This window comes from Aedes aegypti, chromosome 2 (genome assembly GCF_002204515.2).
Source record: "Aedes aegypti strain LVP_AGWG chromosome 2, AaegL5.0 Primary Assembly, whole genome shotgun sequence".
NCBI classification, from domain to species: Eukaryota; Metazoa; Arthropoda; class Insecta; order Diptera; family Culicidae; genus Aedes; species Aedes aegypti.
In genome coordinates, this window is record NC_035108.1 from 335139813 (window position 1) to 335166048 (window position 26236).

The window sequence follows — 26236 nt, forward strand, 5'->3', positions numbered from 1 at the left end:
TCTTCTCCAACGAATTACCCTAAACTTACCCGCCAATCCGAACTATTTATCCACCGACACCAACTTTGGTCTACAGAACTCTACGAACTGGTTCGCGAATTGCACCCCCTCTCGGAACACTCGAATTTGATCTGACGCGACGGGTGAGGGTGTTAATCTTATCTCCGTGCTCAAGACTCAATACCAAAACGGAGGAGGCATTGTTCGGAAAGCCCATCGCTATCAACGAACGCGAAGGAAGACTTCAGAGCTTTAATACCCCAATTGACATCGGTAGATAATTGAATTGAAGAGAGAGGCGAGAGGCGGGTGGTGGTTACGATGACATGCTTGAAACCCTCAACGTTATTCAATGGTATGGAAACTCTTTGAGTGGTGGCTGTCGAAAATATAGAGGCTACAAAAAAATTGACTATCGCAAAATGAGGTGAAAACGATGAGGTGCTTCATGTTGCCTTGACTTTAGCACAGCAAAATGTCTTTTTAATTGCAGTTGGAGCACTCAAAGTCAAGGTTGTCTGCCGGCAGAATTTATATATAGGTATAGTACCGTTTAAGCATAGTTTACCTTTAGAATAAGAAATTCCAACAATTATGAAACAAATGCACTCCATATGGCAATACACAAATGAACACAACTTTTAAGATCACATTAATAAAAACTACAAATGATTTATTTCAAATAAAGTAAGCACAATGAAATAATGGGTGGTCCCATGAATTCCTCAATGAATGTATTCATAGTATTTTTTTTTTTAAAGACGGGCCTGGTCAATGGGTTGGTCAATGACAATGGTCCATACATTTTTTTAAATTTGTGTATGGACAAATGACCATGAGGGGGAAGGGGGGTTCTGAAATCCCAAAAATGAAAACGTTGGTTTATTGCTACGCCCATTGGCGTAGGAACAGGGGGGGGGGGGGCAGGGGTCCTGGCCTCATCCAGGATCATCCAGACAATCACCCAGCCCCCCCCCCCCCCCCAGAATTTTTGATAATAATAAACAATGGAGATTAAAACAATAACAACATGAGACGTACCAAAAGCTTTTGAATCAATGTACATGGCTCTTGTTATTGACAAAAATCTTTTCTGTAAGTAGTTACGTTATTTTAGAGAAAACCTCGCTTGTCTTACACAACATCAGCGTGGCGGTTCTGACTTCGGTGAATCGCGCGACAACCGAAAGCTTAATCGTCCGGCTGTCGATCGATAAGTTACTGTTGGAAGTGGCTTCTTATTGTATGCGATTAGCGCATTTTTTTTTCGACATCTACGTTGCTAAAATACCGAGGTACAAAAAGGCGTCAATATCCTGGAAATTTGATTTCTAAATTTTTTTTTTTTTCTGAATAATCCAAATAATGCTGTTTGAGCATAAAGCAGCATATTCACTACATTATGTTTTCTCATGTGTTCGGTGATGATGATTTCCCCTATGAGAATTCACTGAAGAATATATATTACTAAGATTACTAATACAAGAACATTAACTTCAACTCGTAAAATGTCCGAAAAAATAGACAAAACTACTAAAGGAATTTTTTAGACAATACATAGCGGGAATTTTTCTCGAAAAATGAGGCTTAACCTTCAAGGAATTTCGACATGGCCAAGTTCTCTTCAGATAAATGGCATTAATTAAACCTGGTGCGAAAAAAATGTAACAAAATCGACCATAGTGTTTTATTCCGACGATAAATTCTTTTCGATTCAATGTTTGAAGTATTTTCGCAAGAATAAATTTATTGCTCAACTCAATTTAAAAAAAGACTTATTATTTCATAGATTATTTGAATGATTTTCAGCAGATTTGTAGCAAAATTTTGTCATAAAACTTTTCGATATTCTCAATAGAATTTAAGTATAATCAAAATCCTCAAGGAAAGGTGGCTTCAGAAGTTTTGCAAATCTCTTGGAACTTAGTCAAATAATATTGTGGGACATGTTCATACTTTCAAAGCTACAATTCCTCCTGGTGGACATCCATTCCAACTATGTCTACTTCTTTTGCTTTTTTCAGGTTTATTCAAAAATTTGAAAGAAAAATGTTTTTGAAATGTCTCTTGCCTTCGAATCTTCAGAGGAAATTTGTTGAAAACCCCCAGGAAAACTTTTGCTTCCGAAATTAGCATAGCGGTAAAGGAATCTGTAGAGAAACGTGTACCGAAATAACTGGGAAGAGGGAAACGATTTAATAAGATATTCATAAAGAAATTTGTATTGATCTTCCTTAAAACACTTCTCTAGAAATAATTTTACCAATTATTGTCAGAATCCATATTCTTGGTTTGAATTTTTGTGCGATACGAGGGCAGAATTTCTAGAGGCTTTCTGGCAGGATTCTACAAAACCAGCGGTCAAGGAAGGATAGATTTCAAGGATAAATTCTCAAAAAGATTCTGATGGAACTTCTTGAGGAAATTGTTTTATTTGTAAATTCATTACAGAGGTTTAAGGCGAAGTAGGCCTTCATTGAAATTTGTACGCGTCGTTGATGATTGTTGCTAATACATCTCACGATTTCGAATCAAAGAAAATTAGTTGCTTTTGCGCTGACACAGCTGAAAAAGTATCAGCATACTTTATGTATGTTAGCACGCACAATGATACTTTTTCAAGTCAATTAAACTATCAAGACTGAGTTTTATCACTTTGAAATTGCAAGCAGCAAAGTCATCATTGCTACCAAAACGAATGACGGGCTACTTAGCCTTAACAGTCATGTAATTTACATCTAGAGAAAAGATTATAAATTATTTTTCATTGTTACCTTTTGTTCTCCCAGCTTCAACATTTCGTTGCTTCTCCTTCCTTCGCATGACGCTTTGAGGAACCTTGTACAAAAAGCTTTCCATACTTCAAAAAGCATCATTTTAAAAATAAGCTAAATTATAGCAGTTTTGAAAAATTACCGAATTCTAAAAATATGGTTCCTGTTTTTTGAAAGTCCATCAGGAATTCCTCAACAATTTTGCAAAGTAATGCAAAAGTTTCTCCTAAGATTTAAATTCATTAACATCTTACACTACAAATATAATCTCAATACATCTTTGGTAATGTTCTTAAAAAAACCGGCAATATTTTCGCGTTGAACTTCTGAAGTACTACAAAATAATCGATAATAGACACTTTGAAAAAGTTTGTTTGAAATTTCTAAAGGTATGGTTCTTTCTACATCAATATGTTCATGAAACTTCAACAAATTTACCAACAAAATTCTTTTAATTTTTTTTTTACATGTGTTTCCCTGGAAATCTGGTATGGAGTGATTCGTAGAGGAATTTGTAAAGCAATCCCAAAAAATATTGATAATTTCCTGAAGTAGTTTTTGAACCAAAAAACAAAGAGTTAAATAAAGAGTACATTTTTAAATAATATTTATGGAAGAATCCTGAGATTACCATTGGGCTTATTTATTGAACCTAATAGAATTCCCGACGAAAGTTCTGGAGATTATTTTTTAAGAAGTTCAAGAACGTATTGCGAAATCTTAGTGAATTTGATGGGAAATTTCTTCAAAAATTCCCAAAAGAATAGTTAGTATTATTTGAAATTCACTGGAAAATACTTAGACAAATCTCTGGTAATTTTTTCGGGAGAATCTTAGGAAACAATAGTGTAGTTTTCATAGAAATCCCTGAACAAATTACTCCGGAAATCTTTGGGTATTTTCTCAGAAGAGTTTTCGAAAGAACTGTTGAACGTTTTCAACTAGAAATGTTATAGGAAAGTTAGAATTATATAAATATTTCTTTGTCAGGGTTTTCGAGAAGGTTTTGAAGGAATGCGGGATGTTGCTCATTAATGTGAGAGAAATCTAAAAAAATAATGATCTGTAAAAAACGCTGATAGATCTGCGGACAACTTCTTTGAGAAACATCTTCCCAATCGAATTCCTTTTAATTACTCATGAAATACTCTTTTTTTTTGCAGGAACTCCGGATAATTTTTTCTGCGATTTTTTCAAACACTCCTATAGAGAAACTTTAGCATGAAGTTCAAAACCAAAGATGAAAAAACTTTTGGCAAACTCTTTGAAGAATTCGTGGAATAAATCCTTGCTTGGTGAGACTTCTAGAATTTAGTATACTATTTTGTTTGGAGAAATCCTCAGTAATTCCTGAAAATCATTAACAAATTAATAATGAACAACTGGAGGATACTTTAAAGTAACAGTTGATAAAAAGTAAATTGTAACAAGTACGTAGAGGACCTTCCAGTCGAAAATATTAAAAGAATTTCTAACGAATTTCTGGTGGAATTTTTCAACAGATTTTTAAGCAATTCGATAGAGATTCTTCGACAAATTTTATGGTGATCAGAAAGTCTGGGAATAATTTTCTGTGGGAATCCCAGGCAAACTCAGTGAAAACTGGTAAAGGAGTCATGGAGAAAGCACTGAAAAGTACGAAAATAATTCATGAAGAAATTCCCGTAGGAATTCACAGAGGAATCTTTTCAAAGCATATGGTTGAAAACCTGAAAAAATCGTGGAAGCATCACAAAAGACATTCCCTAAGAGTTTTTTTTTTGTTAGAATTCCTAAAGGATTTTAAACTGGATTACAGCAATAATGAATCTTTTCCGTAGCGAAATTACTTCTATAAAACAAGTATTTGCTAGGCCCCCCCTAGGCCCCCTCCAGAAAAAAAAATCCTAGCTACGCTAATGCTTACGCCTCTCACACCAAGGACCTGGGATCGAGCCGCATTCCCGCGATAGTCACTTATGACCTTAAAGGCTATAGGGACTAATATCCTTCGGAAGGGAAGTAAATCCGTTGGTCCCGAGATGAACTAGCCCATGGCTAAAATCTCGTTAATAGAAATAGAAATCTCCGGGTCCTTCCAGAATATCATTCGAACTTTCATTCATGGTTTGCCTTGATTTTTTTAGGAATTCCTCCGAGAATAAATCCACAAGAAAAATCAGAACACGAAGATTTACAAAAATCTGAAGACAAGAAAATTCAGTAAAATCTGAAGGTTTTTTTGTCATTTTTTTTCTTTAAAATTCAGAGATTAGTTCAAGGAATGGTCGGGGAGTTCCTCCCTGATAATAACTTCCAAGGGGTGCTCTATTATTTCCTCCTAGAATATAATTCTACGAATTTGTTTCCTAATCCATCTATTTTTAACTCTATGTTCTCCTAAAATTGTTACAACATTTATTAGAGATTTGTTCAAAAATAACTATTGAAACCTGGGTTGGGGAAAATCGCGAAATTCACTCTACAGTAGCCAAGCAAAGCAAATCACAGACAGCGAAGCCAGAGAAATTCACGATCATCGCTGCTGTTGGCAAAAAGCGTTGAAAATACAGTCGACTCTCCGCATCTCGATGTTCTACATCTCGATATCTCTCCCTATGTCGATGATTTCATAAGCCCCTTCAATCTGCATACATTTTCACTCTCCATATCTCGATATCCTCCTTATCTCGATATCTCCATATCTCGATGTGTTTGTGTTGATTTTTCGTTCTCATTTTTCCGTATGTCGATATGACTAATATCGAAGGTTACTAGACCAAAGTTTTTGGATTCAAAACAAATTAGGAGCTCAAAATGACGTCTGTTTGTGTATTACTTTCTTGGCAACGGAGTGGTTTTCAATCTAGTATTCATCAAAAACTTGTTCTTTGTCTCGATCTCTCCCTATCTCGATGGTCCCTTCGATATCGAGATGTGGAGAGGCGACTGTAGCAAAACACCGGTTGCTAAGAGCAACCCAAAATTACTGTAGAAAAATGTTCTATTTCCCGCTGCATTTCCTGCATTGAGAGCCTTCAATGACACTAATGATTAAGAAAATTCATGCACCCAACATAGGACTACTTGATGAGATTCATGTTTTTGAACTACTGTACTGGGAAGAACCACGTGATTTTCGCGAAATTCAAGCCTACTACTATTACCATTCCCAGCACCTGCTTATAAGAGAAAAAAAAACGTTTTTAATATACTTAACCTAACTTAACCTAAACATATAACGCATTAATCGTGGCAAAAGAAGATTGTAACGATTTTTGCCTGAAATTATTTATTATTTTATTTGACATTTGTTCCAATGTTTCAACATTGGATATTCTATGTAACTCATTGGTACTATACCAGGGAGGAAGTCTCAGAATCATTTTAAAAATTTTATTTTGAATTCTCTGCAGAGCTTTCTTCCTGGTATTACAACAGCTAGTCCAAATTGGTACAGCATATAACATGGCTGGCCTGAAAATTTGTTTGAATATCAAAAGCTTGTTCTTAAGACAAAGTTTTGATTTTCTATTAATAAGGGGATAGAGACATTTTACATATTTATTACATTTGGCTTGAATGCCCTCAATGTGATTTTTGAAAGTTAAATTCTTATCTAGCATGAGCCCTAGATACTTAACTTCATCTGACCAATTTATTGGAACCCCTCTCATCGTGACAACATGTCTACTTGAAGGTTTCAAATAAAGAGCTTTTGGTTTATGTGGGAATATTATTAGTTGAGTTTTGGAAGCATTAGGAGAAATCTTCCATTTTTGCAAGTATGAAGAAAAAATATCCAAACTTTTTTGCAATCGACTACAGATGACACGCAGGCTTCGTCCTTTGGCGGAGAGGCCTGTGTCATCCGCAAACAAAGATTTTTGACATCCCTGAGGTAGCTCAGGTAAGTCAGATGTGAAAATATTGTATAATATTGGTCCCAAAATGCTGCCTTGAGGAACCCCAGCTCTTACAGGAAGTCTTTCAGATCTGGAGTTCTGATAATTAACCTGAAGTGTACGATTTGACAGATAACTTTGAATTATTCTAACAATGTATGTTGGAAAATTAAAGTTTTTTAATTTTACAATCAAACCTTCATGCCAAACACTGTCGAATGCTTTTTCTATGTCTAGAAGAGCAAGACCAGTAGAATAGCCTTCAGATTTGTTGGAACGGATCAAATTTGTTACACGTAAAAGTTGATGAGTGGTCGAATGTCCATGGCGGAATCCAAACTGTTCATTGGCAAATATTGAATTTTCGTTGATGTGGGCCATCATTCTGTTCAAAATAACATTTTCATAAAGTTTACTGATGGAGGAAAGCAAACTGATTGGACGATAGCTAGAAGCTTCTGCAGGATTTTTGTCTGGTTTTAAAATTGGAACAACCTTAGCATTTTTCCATTTGTCAGGAAAATATGCTAATTGAAAACATTTGTTAAATATATCGACTAAAAATGATAAGCTACTTTCTGGAAGTTTCTTGATGAGGATGTAGAAAATTCCATCATCGCCAGGAGCTTTCATGTTTTTGAATTTTTTAATAATAGTTCTCACTTCTTCCAAATCAGTCTCCCAGGCATTCTCGAAAACGTTCTCTTGATTGAGAATATTTTCGAACTCCCGAGTAACTTCATTTTCAATTGGACTAGTAAGTCCTAAATTAAAATTGTGCGCACTTTCAAACTGCATAGCAAGTTTTTGAGCTTTTTCGCAATTAGTTAGTAATAATTTGTTTTCCTCTTTCAATGCCGGTATTGGCTTCTGAGGTTTTTTTAAGATTTTAGATAATTTCCAAAAGGGCTTAGAGCCAGGGTCCAATTGAGAAATTTTATTTTCAAAATTTTTGTTTCTTAATTGAGCAAAACGTTTCTTGATTTCTTTCTGCAAATCCTGCCATATAATTTTCATAGCAGGATCGCGAGTGCGTTGAAATTGCCTTCTCCTCACGTTTTTAAGACGGATCAAGAGTTTAAGATCATCGTCTATAATCACGGATTCAAATTTTACTTCACATTTTGGAATTGCAATGCTCCGGGCTTCAACAATAGAATTTTTTAAAGTTTCAAGAGCATTGTCAATATCAAGTTTAGTTTCTAAAGAAATGTTAACATCAAGATTAGAGTCAACATACGATTTATATATATTCCAGTCGGCTCGTAAATAATTGAAAGTGGAGCTGATAGGATTGAGAATCGCTTCTTGGGATATTTGAAATGTAACAGGGACATGATCAGAATCAAAATCAGCATGAGTAATCAGTTGGCTACAAAGATGACTAGAGTCGGTTAAGACCAAATCAATCGTAGATGGATTTCTTGAAGAGGAAAAACATTTAGGGCTATCAGGGTATTGAATTGAGAAATATCCTGAAGAGCACTCATCAAATAAAATTCTGCCGTTGGAATTACTTTGAGAATTATTCCATGACCGATGTTTGGCATTAAAGTCACCAATGACAAAAAATTATGACTTATTGCGAGTCAATTTACGCAAGTCAGTTTGGAGAAAATTAACTTGCTGCCCAGAGCATTGAAAAGGCAAATAGGCAGCTATGGAAGTATATTTACCAAACTGTGTTTCAACAGAAACACCTAAAGTTTCAAAAACTTTAGTTTCAAATGATGAAAACAGTTGATGTTTTATACGCCTATGAATGATGATTGCAACTCCCCCACATGCCCCATCAAGTCTATCATTACGATAAACAAAAAAGTTAGGATCTCTTTTGAGTTTAGATCCAGGTTTTAAATACGTTTCGGTAATAACTGCTATATGCACGTTATTAACCGTAAGAAAATTAAACAGCTCGTCCTCTTTACCATTCAGAGAACGAGCATTCCAATTTAAAATATTTAAATTATTATTTGGATCCATTAGAAAAACGTAATCCAATAACAATTTGATTTGTAAATTTTACACCTACTTGGACTGCTTCAGTCATAGTGGTGGCTTTGAACATTGCATCAATCATTAGATTCAATTGTTCAGTTAGAAAATTAAAATGAGCATTCCAATGAGCATTGTTCGATACTCTACCAGGCAAATTGCGGAAACGACCGTTATCGTAACGGATATTATCTTTCATCTGCCTGGCACGAGCCTCAATGACCCTTTTGCGTGAAGGACAATTCCAAAAATTGGACTTATGGTTAGCCCCGCAATTACAGCATATAAATTTGGTGGTATCTTCCTTCACTGGACAGACGTCTTTGGCGTGAGAAGAACCTCCGCAAATCATGCATTTAGCATCCATGCGACAATTTTTTGTACCATGACCCCACTTTTGGCACCGACGGCACTGAGTGGGGTTCTGGTAATTTCCTCCAGGTTTCTGGAAATGTTCCCATGTCACACGGACATCAAACAAAAGTTTTGCTTTTTCTAAAGCTTTAATATTATTTAGTTCTTTTTTGTTAAAGTGAACTAAATAAAATTCTTGAGAAAGCCCTTTCCGAACAATGCCAGATTGGGTTCTCTTTTTCATAATGATTACTTGAACTGGGGAAAATCCAAGTAAATCATTTATTCCATTTTTGATCTCTTCAGGTGACTTATAGTCACTTGAGAGACCTTTCAAGACGACTTTGAACAAACGTTCAGTTTTGTCGTCATAAGTAAAAAATTTGTGCTTCTTCTCTTCAAGATATCTGAGAAGAAGTTCGCGATCTTTAAGAGTTTCCGGCAAAACGCGACAGTCTCCTTTCTTTGCGATTTGGAAGGAAACCTTGATTCCCCTAATGGAGTTCAAGATCTCCTGCCTAAATCCCCCAAATTCGGAACAACTGACCACGATAGGCGGCACTCTTTGCTTCCTCACTTGAATCAAAGAGCCTGGGCTAGAGGCTGCTTCGATTTGATGTTCGGAAAATTTGTCTAGAGCATCGAACTGATTGCTCATTTCGATACAATTATTCATTTCACCCTTGGAAGAAACTTCGCATTCCGGGGAAGCGTCCTTTCTTCCATTCTTGCCACGTGCAGTGACAGTTTTAAAACCCACTTTTTTGGAAGGAAGTAGTGAATTCAGAGATTCACCCTTCCTTTTGTTAGTTGTTGATACCATGTTTAGTTAATAAACGAGAAAGACGTGACCTTCGAGAGGTTTTTTCCCTAGACGGTGTCCAAGAAGAATTACCACCGCTAGCTTTCGCCAACGGGTCCAACGAAAAATCGAAGGCACGGGTCCTAACAAGGATCGTAAAGGGATCAATAGTAGAAAAAATAGTACTGAAAAGTACTGTTTAAGTAGCACTGAAAAGTACCGTTTTTAATTTTAGCACTGAAAAGTACTGTTTGTGTAGCACTGAAAAGTACTGTTTTATAGCTTTAGGTAGTTTTTAAGAAAACTTCCAAGAGCAGAGAGAATTCGTGTACGCACAGCACGAAGGTACGATGCGCACTGACCATTCCCAGCACTGTTTTAAACTTCCGTAAGGCGAAGTAGGCCGTCATTGAAATTTGCACGCGGTGTTGATAATTGTTGCTTATTCATCTCACGATTTCGAATCAAAGAAAATCAGTTGGTTTTGCACTGACACAGCTGAAAAAGTATCAGCAAACTTAATGCATGTTAGCGTGTATAGTGATACTTTTTCAAGTCAATATAAACTATCAACACTGAGTTTTATCACTTTGAAATGCAAGCTGAAAAGTCATTGTTGCCAAAACGAATGACGGGCTACTTAGCCTTAAAAATAGTTGTAGGAGTTTCACCAAAAGTTTGTCTAGTGATTCGTCTATGAATTCTCTGTAACATTTTTTTTTCTAAAATGTTCTCTTTCAAAGATTGTTTCAGGGTTATATTCCCGAAAACTTATATTTCTCTAGGATTTTTTCAGACAGTCCTACAACAATACCTTTCAAGGTGAATGTGCATCGAAGCCACACTTCAAAATGTTAAGACCACAAATATAGTGACCCACAACCAGTGTTGACCAGACTCATTTCCCCGAAATTCGAATTGTGAAGCCATGAACTGTTATAACTGTGCGTTGTATTCCTGAGATGGAGGGGGAGGTGGTTGGGCTTGAGTGTTGCACATGGGATACGACAGTTTCGATCTCAGTGGGCCGCAATTCAAGTTTCGGTGAAATGATTTGCACTCACTCACTCACTCATTTCACTTCACCGAAACTTGAATTGTGGCTCTCTGGGATCAAAATTGATCGATTTTGTGTGTAGTACTCAAGCTTAACCATCTGCTTTTCTATCTTAGGAGGATAGAGCATGGTTGTAAAGGTTCGTGGCTTCGTAGTTCGGAAAATGTTATTTTCGGGGAAATGAGTCTGAACAACACTGCCCACAACTGTTCAAGCTGAAAACTTGATCGATTGGTCACTAGGCCGTCCCTTATTTTTCGAAAATGCGAAATGTATGTTATAAGCTCGACATTGTAAAATGCTCGTTTTGGTAAGCAAAATAATCAGGTAAAAATTTGAAGTCCGTACGGTGACGCTAAGTGGTCCCCCAACGGCCCTGAAGGTATTAGGCGTAGATGACCCCGTGCGCATTGAGAGTTATCAAATTGATGACAATGGGCGCGATTTTCAAGTCCCGGGGGGCGAAAATGTGTAAAATAAAATTTGGGGGGCGAAAATACTAAAAAGGGGGCGAAAGTGAGAGAAACTGAAAACTACGACTCATTTAGAGAAGAGACTCAATTTGATAGAAGATTATACTCTAATAAACTGATTCCACATCTAAATCTTACTCTCTATTTGTTTGTACCTTTTAAAATTTTCTTTCGACACAGAAAATATGTTTGTAAAGCATCCAGTTTTTTATGCATTAGTTTTGAAAGTCACTATGAATTATAAATTGGCAACTGAAATTTTCCCAAAACATAATGTGTTGAAAACTATTATTATATTCGTAGTCTGAGATAGGTTCAAAGTGTTTGTAAAGTGATCAATTTAGTTCAATTATTAAGCATTTTTAGATTCTGGTTCAAGTATCTAAATTAAATAAATTGATGTTTTATCAATAAAAGATCTTCAGAAATTGGCAGCTAGTGTTATGATTATTGGTGGGTCACAGGCAAATTTTTCGACTAAACTTGTTAGTTACTTATAGCAAAAACTATTAAAAAAATATGAAAATTTTGTTTGCAAAAATCAGGTGCTAACGTTGAAACTAATAATTACCGAAGACGTTAATCATGCAAATAAAAATAGATTTGAAGAATTATCGGATAAAAACCTTCAGGTTTTAAGAAAAAAAATCTTTTTTTTAAACAAAAAACGTTTTTATATTGCAGTTAACAAGCTAATAGAAAGTTTTTTTTTGTTTACCAATGTTCTTTTTTAAGTTTTGTAGTTTTAAAATTGTCAAACATGTATTTCACAAAATTTCTAAAATGTGTTTTTACAATTTAAAAAATAACATGTTTAAGCAATCAAATTAATAAGTTTCAAATGATAATATATTGATCTGAATTTTAGCAAAGTAGAGCTATCAATACGAATATTTTGAAAACATATCAGGGGAGCGATTCCAAAAATATATTGGCCTCAGAGGGGCGAAAGTCAAAAAAGTTTGAGAAGCACCGGTCTAGGGGGTGAGATTGGGTCAAAACGGAAAAATATTATTTATGTTATATTTCAGCCAATGACGCTGATATTAATAAAATTTATTATTCATATGTTAGAGAACATATTATTACAATTAATCACAATATACATTTTGATTAATACTAGTTTTTGTTTGATATATCAACAAACTTATATGTTGAAACTAGAGAAAATGTACAACATTAAATTTCTCCTGTGCAAGGTATATGGCATGTACTTTAACCTCTATTGTTATAGTAGTAGAAGGTTGACAACCTTTTCAATAAACTTCACTCGTATTATCGGGAATCTATTTGATCTTTCCACAAAAAAAAAAAAAAATTTCGGTACGGTGTCTTAAACATTAAAAATGGGGGTAAGATTGGGTCATGCAAGAACGAATGTGAATGAAATCACAAGTCTACTTTTTTTTCGTTTTTTCGGTGCCGTGTGTACGCTTTCATCATTATGATGAAATTTCTTTCTAAATACAGCATCGTTGAAACATCAAGTCTACTTGAGAATTTCATGCATTGAATAACAATGCAACGCATTTTCACAACTTCTCAAACCAGCAACTGAGGGATTCCACGGAGGCATGCAAGTCGATTCTGATCGACCATTTCAAAAATGTCTGAAACTTTGCACAGTTTTTCAGTTCCATCTAAATCGTCATTTTCCGATATCAAATCTTCAAGTTGAGTCACGACTATTTTTCAAAAGGGTGTATGTGAAAATGGTTCAAAAATATTCAAAAAGCTGCACAGCAAAAACGGTTCGTTCGATTGTTAGACAACTAAAGAAACAAAGTTAGACAACTATATAAAGATTCCAAAAAAAATACACACAGTAAAAAAAAAAATTTTTTGCATTAAAAAACATAATTTTTGACACAAAAACTCAAATATCACAAAACCCTATCGGAATACCAACGTAATTTTTTGAGGGAAAACGGTCCATTATATTAGCTATCTACCATAAAAATTTGGTGATGGTAAACCAATAAACAAAAAAGTTATGACATTTCAAACATGTCACAATTTTCACATTTAGTAGAAAAAAAAAATTTTTTCGGTGTAAATTATTACGGGAACCGCAGTTTGTTGCTGATTTTATTGTTAAGGGTTAAGTTGTTTTCATGATATTTTATTTAATTATTCATAACTATTATAGCATCTATTAGAAAGTTAGACGCGATCCAGTGTTGTAATCTAAAGTCTTGATAGTGTCATATTTTTTATTGTACGTAACTGAAGAAAAATTCTCTCAATAGTGTTGAAACCTTTTGATAAAAAAAACCTATAAGAAATCTAATATTGAAGACAAAAGCTACAAAAAAAGTTTTCTATACAGGTATACGACTAGTTTACCTGCAAAAAGTTTACCTCGTAGAGAACAAGGCGGGTCTATACCCAGGTGATCTAGTATACGTAAAGCAGGTCGGTTTTCTCGACGCTGGTTTTCTCCACAAAGTTAAAATCTGATTACACCTGAGTATAGACCCGCCTTGGTAGAGAATAGACTTTGTTAATCATATTTGGGAGAAAGCGAGTAACTTTAACAACATCAAAAACATGATAGGTACATACCATGAACATTCTCACGAAAAAGCTAAAAATATACTACCACTATGGTTATAAAAGATTTAATTGTAAAATTTTTCTTCAGTCAAGCAAACGACACCAAACTAGTCAGTAAAAACTTAAAAGTGATTTTGTTTATTAAAATCTAACGAGCAACATGAGTAGTCGCTTTCTCAACTGTTGCAGGCCGTTTGCAGAAAAAAAGTGTTCGAAAGAGCTACGAAATCTCACCGAAAGCACCATAGATAAACTGAAAGCGGCTGGTTATGCTCCAATGTCTACATTGAATACAAATTTACGCATTTGTACGTCCTGCCGTTTAAACGTTGACAAACGGGCAATCTGTACATCATCGGTGGATCAGGTTGCAGGAAGTTCGAAAACAACAACAACTGAGGAATTACTAGATTCACCGACAACAACTGAGTAGTTACCAGAAGTACCAAGTGCAGATAGTCTTGCCACGGTACCATCAGCGACATCTGTTTCAACAAATCAATCAGAAGATGAGTGCATCCAGAAGGTCAACATCGAACGCTTCAACGAAGGGATAGCTGGAATAAAAGTGACTCCGATTAAATGGACGAAGATGGGTTACGTCAATTATCCCGAAAAAAAATACCGTGAAATCAACGAAGCTGTACAAAGAAACCTCTTCAAATTAGGACCTGAGGATGTGGAAAATACAGACTACGATGAGGTAATTATGAATATGAAGGAAAGGTTCTCGAATCTAGCCACGACAAGGAAAGAAAAATTATTGATTTTGTCGATGCTGCCAAGCTCGTGGTCTATTCAAGACGCCATTGATGAGTTCAAAACCAATAGAAATACAGCAAAAGAGGCAAAACAATTCAAAAATAACTGTCTTGCAACCAAAAATGCTAGGTCGAGTACTTCATTAACAGATGAGACAAAAGAAAAAATAATTCAATATTTTGAAGACGGTGAAGTAAGTAGAGCTATGCCTGGCCAAAAAGATTATGTATCTGTAAAAAAAGATGGAAAGCGTCAAGCAATCCAAAAACGATTAATGTAGTCATCATTAATCGTTTTTGGATTGCTTGACGCTTTCCATCTTTTTTTACAGATACATAATCTTTTTGGCCAGGCATAGCTCTACTTACTTGAAAGAAGCGTATACACGCTTCAAGGAAATTAACGAAAATATTAAGGTAGGTTTTTCCTCATTTGCAAGCCTTCGTCCAAGGCAATGCAAGCTTCTATCCAATTCAGGAACACATAATGTTTGTGTGTGCACAACACACGAAAATATTAACCTAATCTTACATAGTTTGAAAAGAATCAATTTATCAAAGGATATTAAAATGTTAACTGGTAGTCTTTTGTGTGAAAATACAACATCAAATTGCTATCTACGATCTTGTTCGGATTGTCCAGATTTTTCATCATTGGAAAATACTTTATTCGCTGAGTTTGAAGAAAATTATATTGATCAGTTATCATTTGAGCAATGGGTGACCACGGATAGGTGTGACCTAGAAACTATTGTAAAACCTGTAGATGAGTTTGTGTCATTTTTTTGCTTGAAATTAGAAAGTTTAATTCCTCACGATTTTATTAAAACAGAGCAATCCCGCTTTTTAAAAAATACGAAAAATACATTACAAGATGGTGAATTTTTAGTCATTTGTGATTTTTCTGAAAACTATAGCTTTGTATTGCAAGATGAAGTGCAGTCCCATCACTGGAACGTACAACAAGCTACAATTCATCCATTCGTTATTTATTTCAATGGAAGTACGCAAATTGAACATTTTAGTTTTATTGTAATTTCCGAAGATTTAAGACACGACTCAGTATCTGTAAATTTGTTCATTGCCAAAATGATTAACTTTTTACGCGTTGATAAGGATAAAGAAATCAGAAAGATATATTTCATGTCTGATGGAGCAGCATCGCAGTACAAAAACCGTAAGAATTTTTCGAGCCTATGTCAATTTAAATCAAAGTACGGAATTGATGCAGAATGGCATTTCTTTGCTACGTCATATGGCAAAGGTCCTTGTGATGCTATTGGAGGAACCATAAAGCGCATGGCCACAAGAGCAAGTTTAGCCAAAGAACGTGAGCATCCAATTAAAACTGCAAAAGAACTATTTGATTGGGCGAATCGCAGAAAAGAAGAAGATTTAACAAAATTATCATTTTGTTTTACTACTACTAAAGAGTACGAATTAACGGCATCAGAGCTCAGCGAGCAATACAATAACGCGAAAACGATCCAAGGAACCCAAAAATTTCACTGTTTCATTCCATTGTCAGAAAATAAAATTAAAGCAAAACTATACTCGAACTGTACTGATAATGATGCAAAAGTGTTCGATATTGTAAAAAAATTGAATAACAATAAATAAATAAATAAGTATTAATAAAATGTTTTCATGATCTCATAACGCATACCCAAATCCAAAACTTTTAAAGTTTATATATAACATTTAGAAACTCATCGATCATACTCTAAAAAAATATCCTGGTAAAAAAAAAAATTATTTTCGTGTAATCTGTTAATTCATTTTAATTTATACATATAAACATCTTCTTCTTCTTTTCTGGCGTTACGTCCCCACTGGGACAGAGCCTGCTTCTCAGCTTTGTTCTTATGAGCACTTCCACAGTTATTAACTGAGAGCTTACTATGCCAATGACCATTTTTGCATGCGTATATCGTGTGGCAGGTACGAAGATACTCTATGCCCTGGGAAGTCGAGAAAATTTCCAACCCGAAAAGATCCTCGACCGGTGGGATTCGAACCCACGACCCTCAGCTTGGTCTTGCTGAATAGCTGCGCGTTTACCGCTACGGCTATTTGGGCCCCTATATAAACATATACATATAATATTTATACATATACATGATATTTATACATATAATATACATAATACTAATGAATACATGAAAACGACTTGTTTAATTCACGCAAGGCCCTTAACAATAAAATCAGCAACAAACTGCGGTTCCCGTAATAATTTACACCGAAAAAAAAAAAAATTCTACTAAATGTGAAAATTGTGACATGTTTGAAATGTCATAACTTTTTTGTTTATTGGTTTACCATCACCAAATTTTTATGGTAGATAGCTAATATAATGGACCGTTTTCCCTCAAAAAATTACGTTGGTATTCCGATAGGATTTTGAGATATTTGAGTTTTTGTGTCAAAAATTATGTTTTTTAATGCAAAAAAAAATGTTTTTTTACTGTGTGTATTTTTTTTGGAATCTTTATTTAGTTGTCTAACTTTGTTTCTTTAGTTGTCTAACAATCGAACGAACCGTTTTTGCTGTGCAGCTTTTTGAATATTTTTGAACCATTTTCACATACACCCTTTTGAAAAGTTAGTCGTGACTCAACTTGAAGATTTGATATCGGAAAATGACGATTTAGATGGAACTGGAAAACTGTGCAAAGTTTCAGCTCAATAGAAAAAAATGAATTAAAAAATTTACCAAATTTTGGTGCTGTTGCTTGGAATCACTCAACTGTTTTCCGTGCGCAACAACATCGTAAAATATCATGAAATGGATTTTTTTTTCTCATATTTAATTATTTATTAGTATAGGGGGAGATCCCCCAGTGCCGGACAGCACCCAATACCGGACAAAGCCGAAACATTGAGAAATCTTGGTCCAATCAAGATGGTGTATTAGTAGAAAAGAAAGCTATTATGTAGACTAATGATTGCGTAGAATAACACATCCTTGAAATATGCATGCCTTTTTAAAAAAGTAGAAAAGTTTGAAAATCTTTAAAAAATTGACGTATCCACTTAATTTTGAGCCAATTTAGTAAATATTTTGAATACTAAAAAATACTTTGGATCCCGCAAGCATGATCGAACATAATCCTAATTTGATAATATTAATGTATTTTGTACATTAATTGAACTAAATATGGACAAATTACAATTTTGGTTAAGCACCTTCTGTCCCTCAGTTTCGGACAGCTTGATTTGTTATGTGATATCTTTGTAATTATTGCATCAGTGTCTCAGAATACTTTCATTTTTCATGGGTACCGTCGATCATGGTATCAAATATGCAATAAAATTAAGAATAATGAACATTCAGAACAACATCGTAAAATGTGCTATTTTTCATAATATATGAAAGAGGTTTTTGATAGGCATCTTGCAAACTAAGAAAAACTCAAATTATTCTTGTAAATGTAGCAAATGCATTGCATTGGTAATTATAAACTATTCCTATAGTGTACACATTCGATGATGTTCAAATTTACAGAAATCGAGGCATTTCCAGATATTGTCCGGTATTGGGTGCCACCTTTCGAGATCGATCAATTTGGTATTAAAACTCATCATCAAAATGCAATATCAAAATTCATATTTACACTGAGGCAAAAAAACTTAATAGTTTCTTAAGGAATAATTATGATTTGGCGCCACAACGATTATTGTTGAAATTTGTAAGTTTTACTTATGATTTTGGTGAAGAATTTCAGTAATGAATTTCATAAGTCAATCAATGAAATTCGGTAATAAACGCAATGATAATAACTCAAATCAAATTATCAATCGATAATGTTGTTCGCCTTTTATTTCAGGCGTGCACAAAAATTGACATGTTTAGGTAACATGTGATCTGTTTTCGATTAACTTGTAGCCAACATCGAAAGCAGAGTAGTTCTTCTAGCGATTGCTATGATAAATATTTCAAGTAATTGTTATTAAAGAATTCAAAGCTCTCACTTATGAAACTTATGATCCCATATTCGGAATTTTTAAGCGTGCAATGAAACCATAATTTGGCTGGTTCATAAGTCTTGATTTATGGAAAACCTAAGTATTTTTGCCTCAGTGTATATTTTCAAATTTATTTTTGTACACTATAAAAATGATAATATTTATCATAAATGGGTAACACGAGCCCATAAAATCAATTTTTTTTCGAATTATGAATTTAGTGGCTTAAGTGTCCGGTACTGGGGGATCTCCCCCTAATATAAATATTTTAGAAAATCTCACGGAAGTGCAAAAGAGTTGGATTGCTAAAATACCGGGTTTATGACGTCAACAACTGGCTGATATGTATTTATTGATCGTGGAATGTCGCACCGAAATGTAACTAATTTACAAAGGTTTAAAATAATCACTGTTTCAGTACACCTTTGGGGAAACTGAATAGCTATGGCAATGTGGATAAGACTTTCAAAACCTTTTGAAAGAAATAACAAGAAAATTTATGCAAACTTGACGATAAATGCCGGTTTTACATATTTTTTCTCATACTTCTTCGAATTTTGGTATAATCGTGCTTTTAAGTTGGTTAATTATACTTGTGAAACATGTTCGATGTCTTTTCGTCTTTTTTACGTCATATGTCATCAGTATTTTCCAGCTGTGAATGATTTTATAATCATATTCTCAAAAACAAGTTCTTTCATCCCTCTATGGGATGAGATTGGGTCATTTTTCATTCACTTGTAGTGTCGTTGAGAATAAATATTTTTCTTTAATATTTTCGACAGTTGTTTGTGTACCATCAAAGTACATACACACCAAATTTAAAATTTATTGGAGTTAAATTGCGATAGTTATGCAATAAATAATTCGTTTATATCCTTTTTTGACCCGTTCTCACCCAAAACGACGGTACGTCATTTATTGAATTTGCTCTGAGCTTCTCAATAACTTAGTCTACTAGCTTCCGATCCTACATTCGTTTGGCGAGCTGAATTGAGTCGGATCGTAGATTCGGATGTGGCATCGGAAGCTTGTTGACTATGTAAAAAGCGCTACAATAATACCGCAATAGATCAGTAGTTAAGATCAGAAAAAGTACTTTGAACTACAATTGTAGCCAATTCTTATTCCTACTGTAGCTCCAGAGCTTCATTGATTTTCGATTATCCTGAGACAAACCGAATCATAAAAAAAAAAAACTAATTAAATCTTAACACTTCACTTCACTATGCAAAAGAAAAAAAATACTAAAAATCACTAGCAAGGCGAGTAAACAACGTAAACTCCAATATGTTGCTTAACTTGTGACAGATAGGCCTTTTTCGTCTACGACTCACGAACTTATTCAGTGTCGAGTGCTCGAGCATATTCCTCTCAGTAGATATCAAGCGTGTGCTAGAATAAGAGCATAAGTCACATGATCGATTTCTCTTTCTTCTGTGAATAAAGGTGACAAGATGCAAGTTTGTTAGCTTTTTTTACTTCAGACCGCTTGGCAGCGATGCAATCTTGCATCCTGAGGTGAAAAAATGCTTACAAACTTGCATCTTGTTACTTTTATTCACTGAAGAGAGTATCGATGAAGAGAAATCGATCATGCGACTTACGCCCTTATTCTAGCACACGCTTGACTTGTAGATGAAATACTTACAGATGTGTGCATATATATCCATTTAATCTGTTGTCACCGGACATCCTTCCGACCCAACAGGTGCGAAACCTGCAATAAGATAAGTTACAGATACTAACACTCAGGAAAATGGACTATCGAACCCCTTATGAAAAATAGCCACAAGGAATCGGGTTGAAATTCATAAATTTGCCTTATGAAACCGAAATTTGAAAACAAAAATATTTTTTGCCATTACGTTGCATATAAGCCTACTTTATATCAAGGAAATGAACCACATAACGGCGTTCTTTTCCTGACAACAAAAACAGAACTGAAAAGTGCTACTTTTCAGCACTCTTTTCGGTGCTGAAAAGTAGCACTTTTCAGTTCTGTTTTGGGAGTCATCAACTAAGTATCTACGACTATTCAAACGCCATTCATTGAACTGCCCTGTGAATCTCAATCACTAGTTCGACAATGCTTCTGCAACCATTCGACTAAAGGGAGCCCAGGGAACCATTCTGATTTAGAATCAGGTCACCCAGTGTTCGGTTGCTGCAGAGTGAATTCCAAAATATCCGGAACCTTACTCCACGCCTGGCTCGTGCAGGCAGGTTGACACATGAGGAATAATTTAAATAATTCGAAAACTGCTTCTGGTGCCTTACCTGGTCCGTCGTCGAAATCAGATCAATAGAATATGGATGGAAGCGTGAAAATTTGTGATTGTCATACGCAAGATAAGATTGCTGTGTCGGCAAGCCTCGTTGGATAAATGTACAACTTGGGCTGAAAAAATCATCATTTTGCAACTTGTTGCTTAAATAACTATTTCGCGGCAACCTGTCTGGAATCGAACCAAGGATCTTGCGAAGTTGCGATCGATAGGCTCGTGCGTACACCCCGCGCCTATCGACGCTTTGATGTAGAGTGATGATAAAACGATACATAAAGCGTTCGTATTGCGATTATCGTTCCATCTTTCGTAAGGCAAAATGTATGAATTTCGATAGTCCAGTTCGCTGCGTGAACACTATCCACAGCCTTCGTGCATAAGTTTAGTATAACCGACGTTTGCAGTTTGATAGCTAGCTCAGTAACTGCATATGCAATGCCTTGGCAATACTCATCTCGGCCTAAAAGTACATGAACTATATTACCAATCAGTGTAAAATTGATTCGGCTCGGTGATAAATAGCTTTCTGGAGATTTCTAAAAGTTCTCACAGCATCTATACATGGCAAACGAAAATAAACACTAAACATGAATGAACTCATACTTAGTTGCTTCCAAGTACGATTAGTATACTTTAGGTGAGTATATGTATAATCACAAACAAACAGACGTAAAATCCAGAATAAACACGTTTGAAAATTGTTGCCTTAAGGCCTTTTGGTGCGTCAATACAAAATGGCTTCTTCCAAAATCATTAGCATATTGTTATGATAGTATTGGTATTTGCAACATCGATGAAATATAACTGCTTATCACCTGATTTAATGGATAATTTATGCGAAGAAAAATGCTTCAGGTGGTATTTCAATATTTAATCAACACTTTCAGGTACAGCATTATCAATTTAGCGACAATATACATGAGATTTATATTCTCAAAAAAATCTCCGATTTTATGCCGCATTTCATTGCCTCACACAACTACACTTGTAAATAGAAGGTGCTTACCTTTTCCATTGTATTTCTGCAGCAAACATTTGTGTTTTGGATTTCATATTGCGTTCACTACACTTCCACTAAACAAATCTTTCATTTACTTCCCTTAAAGGAACACATTTCAAACGGGAATCAAATATTTATAAAGTTTTATCAACCGCAACACTCAAAACTATTATGGCGGTGGTTTTCACTTGCTGCGAATCGACGCCGCCACCGCACACTGAGACATGCTTGTGTTTATAATCTAAAATATCCAACTTTTTTTCTGTTGTATTAATTTTCAGTGCGGATAGGTTGGGCAAAGCATAGAAACTTGAAATTCATACGTTGTTTGTTTTTCGATTCTCTCAAATTACAAAAACCATCTCTACGAAGCATAAAATCATACCAATAGTTTATCAATTTGGACCACCCAAAATAATTGAAAAGCTCCACAGTGCGATGCGTCGGGATGCGTCGGAACGCGTTTATCGTGTGTGCACAATCATCGCGATCGTTGAGCGCAGTGATGTCAAAGTTGCTATCTGTAAAATCATAGCATTTAATGTGAATTGATCACAAAAATCACTAAAATTTCATTAAATCAGTGATCTTGTGATGGAAAACTATTTGCAAAATGATAAGTTTTTATGATATGCAGCAAATGTTCCGAAAACAAGCATATAAAAATTGCTAGAAAAATCTGTCACCAATCACCTGGCAACACCGTCATCCCTTGCAAACATAAACCGTACCGATGCATAACAAAAATATGAGATAAATCCAATTAAAAACTGAGAAATTTCGTTGCCCTTCATTAAATTGTAATGTTTTCTTTTGATATGTACGATTGAAGAGCTGATTTTGATTTCCAATACTCGTCAATCTACTAAATTTCCCATGTGTTTACATAAAAATATGCTTAACACAAATGTTATATTTTTTGTTTGTTTGTTTTGAAAATATACATGGAAAGGCGACACTACTACTATTACATCAATGATGATTCTAATGATTCTTTGACTTACACGCCGCTTCACCTTAAGGCTGGTTTGCTACTGACAACAAAAGAAATCGCCTATCTCGATACGTAGAAAATTTCTTCCAGGAAATGGTCCAGAAAATCACATTTTACAGATCACAGTACGCAGTTAAGAAGAAATGACATTACAAAGTGGGCTCTCTATAGGAAATTTCTTGACCCATTCAGTCAAGGAATCTCTTTACTTTTCTTGAGCGAACCAGCATACAGCTTCATCCATTAAGCAAAGGACTAGCAACCATTAACCTGCACAGTCAGTCATGCTATGCGATGCATGCTATTCGCGACTACGAAACAAAAAGAGATTTACCGTTTTGACTCATATTCCGAACACTTAAGGACAACAGTGACTTCAAATACATCTGATAGAAATAAATAAGATGATATCTGAGGAAATTTTAATTTCTCCACAAAGCCTAACTGTTAGCTGTTGAGTGTGTCGATAAAATTGTTTGTTTGAACTTGTTTAGTGTTGTTTTCACGTAAAAGTATGGAACAACATTTTGATTCGAATGCCGAACACTGTGTTCATTCTGTCTCATATTCCGAACACCTTGATTCAAATTCCGAACAGCACGAATAAATCGCAGTCAAACGAATAATTTCGCAAATAAAATTATCTGAGCTAGTTCTACTGGTCTCGAGTTAGAGAATCGTCAATACTCCCGACGTATAAAATAGATTGGAATACGTTAAAAATCAATTGCAATTGACTGCCATTTCCTTGTTATTTGATGACATATTTCAGCGAAACATTTCAACCAAATTGCCATACAAAAACCGAGTGTTCGGAATATGAGTCTGTTCGGAATTTGAGACAAAACGGTACAAAGCACTCGCACTTATGGAAAACCTCGTAAGGAACTATCGTCGTGTGCGTGAAAAAAAGCAAAAAATATATCTCTCCTTGTTTTTCTCACAGAAAACCGAAGAAAACATCAGCAGCTCCTTTTGTCCCGAATTCTGATCTAAACTTCTATGGACCTTTGCACGAGTTCACTAATTTGACATTTGAGCGGTGCCGTATTCACTAGCTACCGTGGTAACGTAAATAACACGGCACCGCTCAAACGTCAACGACTGAACTCTTGCATTGGTCCATAGTTGATCATTTTGTATAGAAAATCGAAATAGTTGCAAATGTGGGTGATCGCAGCAAGCCGTGCACGCGAGCGGCTGCGTTTTGAATTTCGTGTCTCGTTTACCTCGCTCTGCGTTGTTTTTTCGATTCGGCTTGTGAAAATTAGATTCGGCGGATGGTGCGCCACGTGCAAATGTTCTGTGGAAACATGTTTTTCAAAGTGATAAAAGTGCTTTTTTTTCGGGAGATGAGTTACTTACGTTTTGCTCGAAAGAGCACTGATATCTTCAGCAATTTAATTCATTCCAAGCGACTCATATTTTTTTTTATCTCCTGTTTGTGTTAAGCGTGTTAATTGAAAAATGGATTGTGAAAAGCGACGGATTGCAGAGGAGTTTCGAAAAAGTAATTTAATGAGTTTGTTCTGATTAGCAGCGCATGATCGTAATGCGTAAATATTAACCGTTTGTCGGCCAGAATATTAACCAATCGTATCCTATGGCACTACCCTTTCCATCAACATTCCACAACATCCCGTAACACCTATGAGAGGTCGTAGAGTTCTCTGCATCTTTCTTAAGTAAGGTGTTCAATCAATCATCCTTTCCCATTCTCCAGCTTTCGCAAGGAAGTGGCCAGGAATTATTGGAAACTGCGTCAATTTTGTCTAAGAGTTAGAGGTTAGTTCCAAATTTCTGACCTTGGTAACGGACGGGAAGGAGGCAACCCTCGTACAATGCACTATGGTCCAGGAATCAGTTTTACGCGGAAAGATGCATTTTGAGCTTTAGAATGAAACATTAGACAAAAACGGTCTTCTACAAAGTTGTTTGTATTAGTTGAGCCCTTTGTTTGGTTTTATTGAAAATTAGGGTGGACCACATTTTCATAGAAATCGTGTAACTAACTTTCTTATTTGTAGAAATTATATTATACATGCTTCAGCAAAGTTGTAGACCATTCAATTTCAAGCAACTTTGCCAAAAAAAGTTTTTTTGTATCTCTTAAATTGACCGATTTAGAGCTTTTTTTCCTACGGTGACATAGGGTGGTCCGAACAAAACTGGTTTTCTGGCTCTAGAGTTTTCAATTCAAATTTCTCATCAAAGTAGTCTAAGAAACACTTTTAGAACTTTGAAAAATGCGTAATTTGGTGAGTGAAGAAACTCGCTATCTCCTTCCGTTTAGGAGTTATTGTTGTTTATCTCTCAAAAACATGCCTACTTTGATTGTGAATATCTCTGATTGGGGCAAACACAAAAAATATCTTTTGACGGCATTCAAAAGACAAAATAAAATTGTATATTATATCAAAAAATCACAGATGTGTTATTTTTGTAACTCTAATAAAACGTCTTGAAAGTCAAATATTTTTTATCACAAAAACTTTAATAACTTTTGAACTAAAATAGATATCATCAATATTTTTGCATGAAAATTTGCGTTTTGTTAAGTTCTAAAAGTCGTTCATAGACGACTTTGATGAGAAAATAATATTAAAAAAACTTGAGTTGAAAAACTTATTTTTGTTGGACCACCCTGCGATGATTAGGAAAAAATGCTCTAGATTGGTCAAATTTTGAGCTACAGAAAAACTTTTTTTGGCAAAGTTGATCAAAATTTCAAGTTCTACCACTTTGCCTAAGAGCATATACCAGTATTTTTGCAAATGAAAAAGTTGATTATATGATATGTGTGATATTGTGGACCACCCTAGTTTAAATGACACAGTATGTTAGCTTACATTTTTAGAAACAATTCTGTAGAAGATCATTTTTGTCTAAAATTTCATTTTCATGCTCAAAATGCAATATAATAAAGAAATACATACTATGAAAATCTTCAAAATAGTTTTAGAGCCCTATCTTTCTTATTTCGGATTTCTCGTCAAAGCGGTCTATGAACGACTTCAAGAACTGAACAAAACGCAAATTTTCATGCAAAAATATTGATGATATCTATTTTAGTTCAAAAGTTATTAAAGTTTTTCTGTTTAAAATCCTTTGTTTTTCAAGGCATTTTATTAGAGTTACAAAAATAACACATCTGTAATTTTTTGATATAATATACAATTTTATTTTGTCTTTTGAATGCCGTCAAAAGATATTTTTTATGTTTGCCCCAATTAGAGATATTCACAATCAAAGTAGGCATGTTTTTGAGAGAAAAACAACAATAACTCCTAAACGGAAGGAGATAGCGAGTTTCTTCACTCACCAAATTACGC

General features: G+C 34.9%; 1 protein-coding gene across 4 annotated transcripts in view; it reads right to left on the bottom strand.

Annotated features, from left to right (window-relative positions):
- The window catches only part of LOC5566251 (venom dipeptidyl peptidase 4), a 29120-nt gene extending 7179 nt beyond the window's left edge, over positions 1–21941 (bottom strand). The window contains exons 1-2 of one of the 4 annotated variants that reach the window (XM_021846005.1): positions 21917–21941; positions 20274–20342 (exon numbers count right to left, since the gene is read on the bottom strand). In XM_021846005.1, coding sequence (XP_021701697.1) covers positions 20274–20317 — 44 coding nt within the window. In that variant the 5' untranslated portion in view covers positions 20318–20342; positions 21917–21941. Of the gene's footprint in view, positions 1–29; positions 210–20273; positions 20343–21306; positions 21416–21916 lie in introns of those variants that run through there. The other 3 variants (XM_021846008.1, XM_021846007.1, XM_021846006.1) reach the window with 3 other exon arrangements.
- Between the last annotated feature and the right edge of the window lie 4295 nt (positions 21942–26236).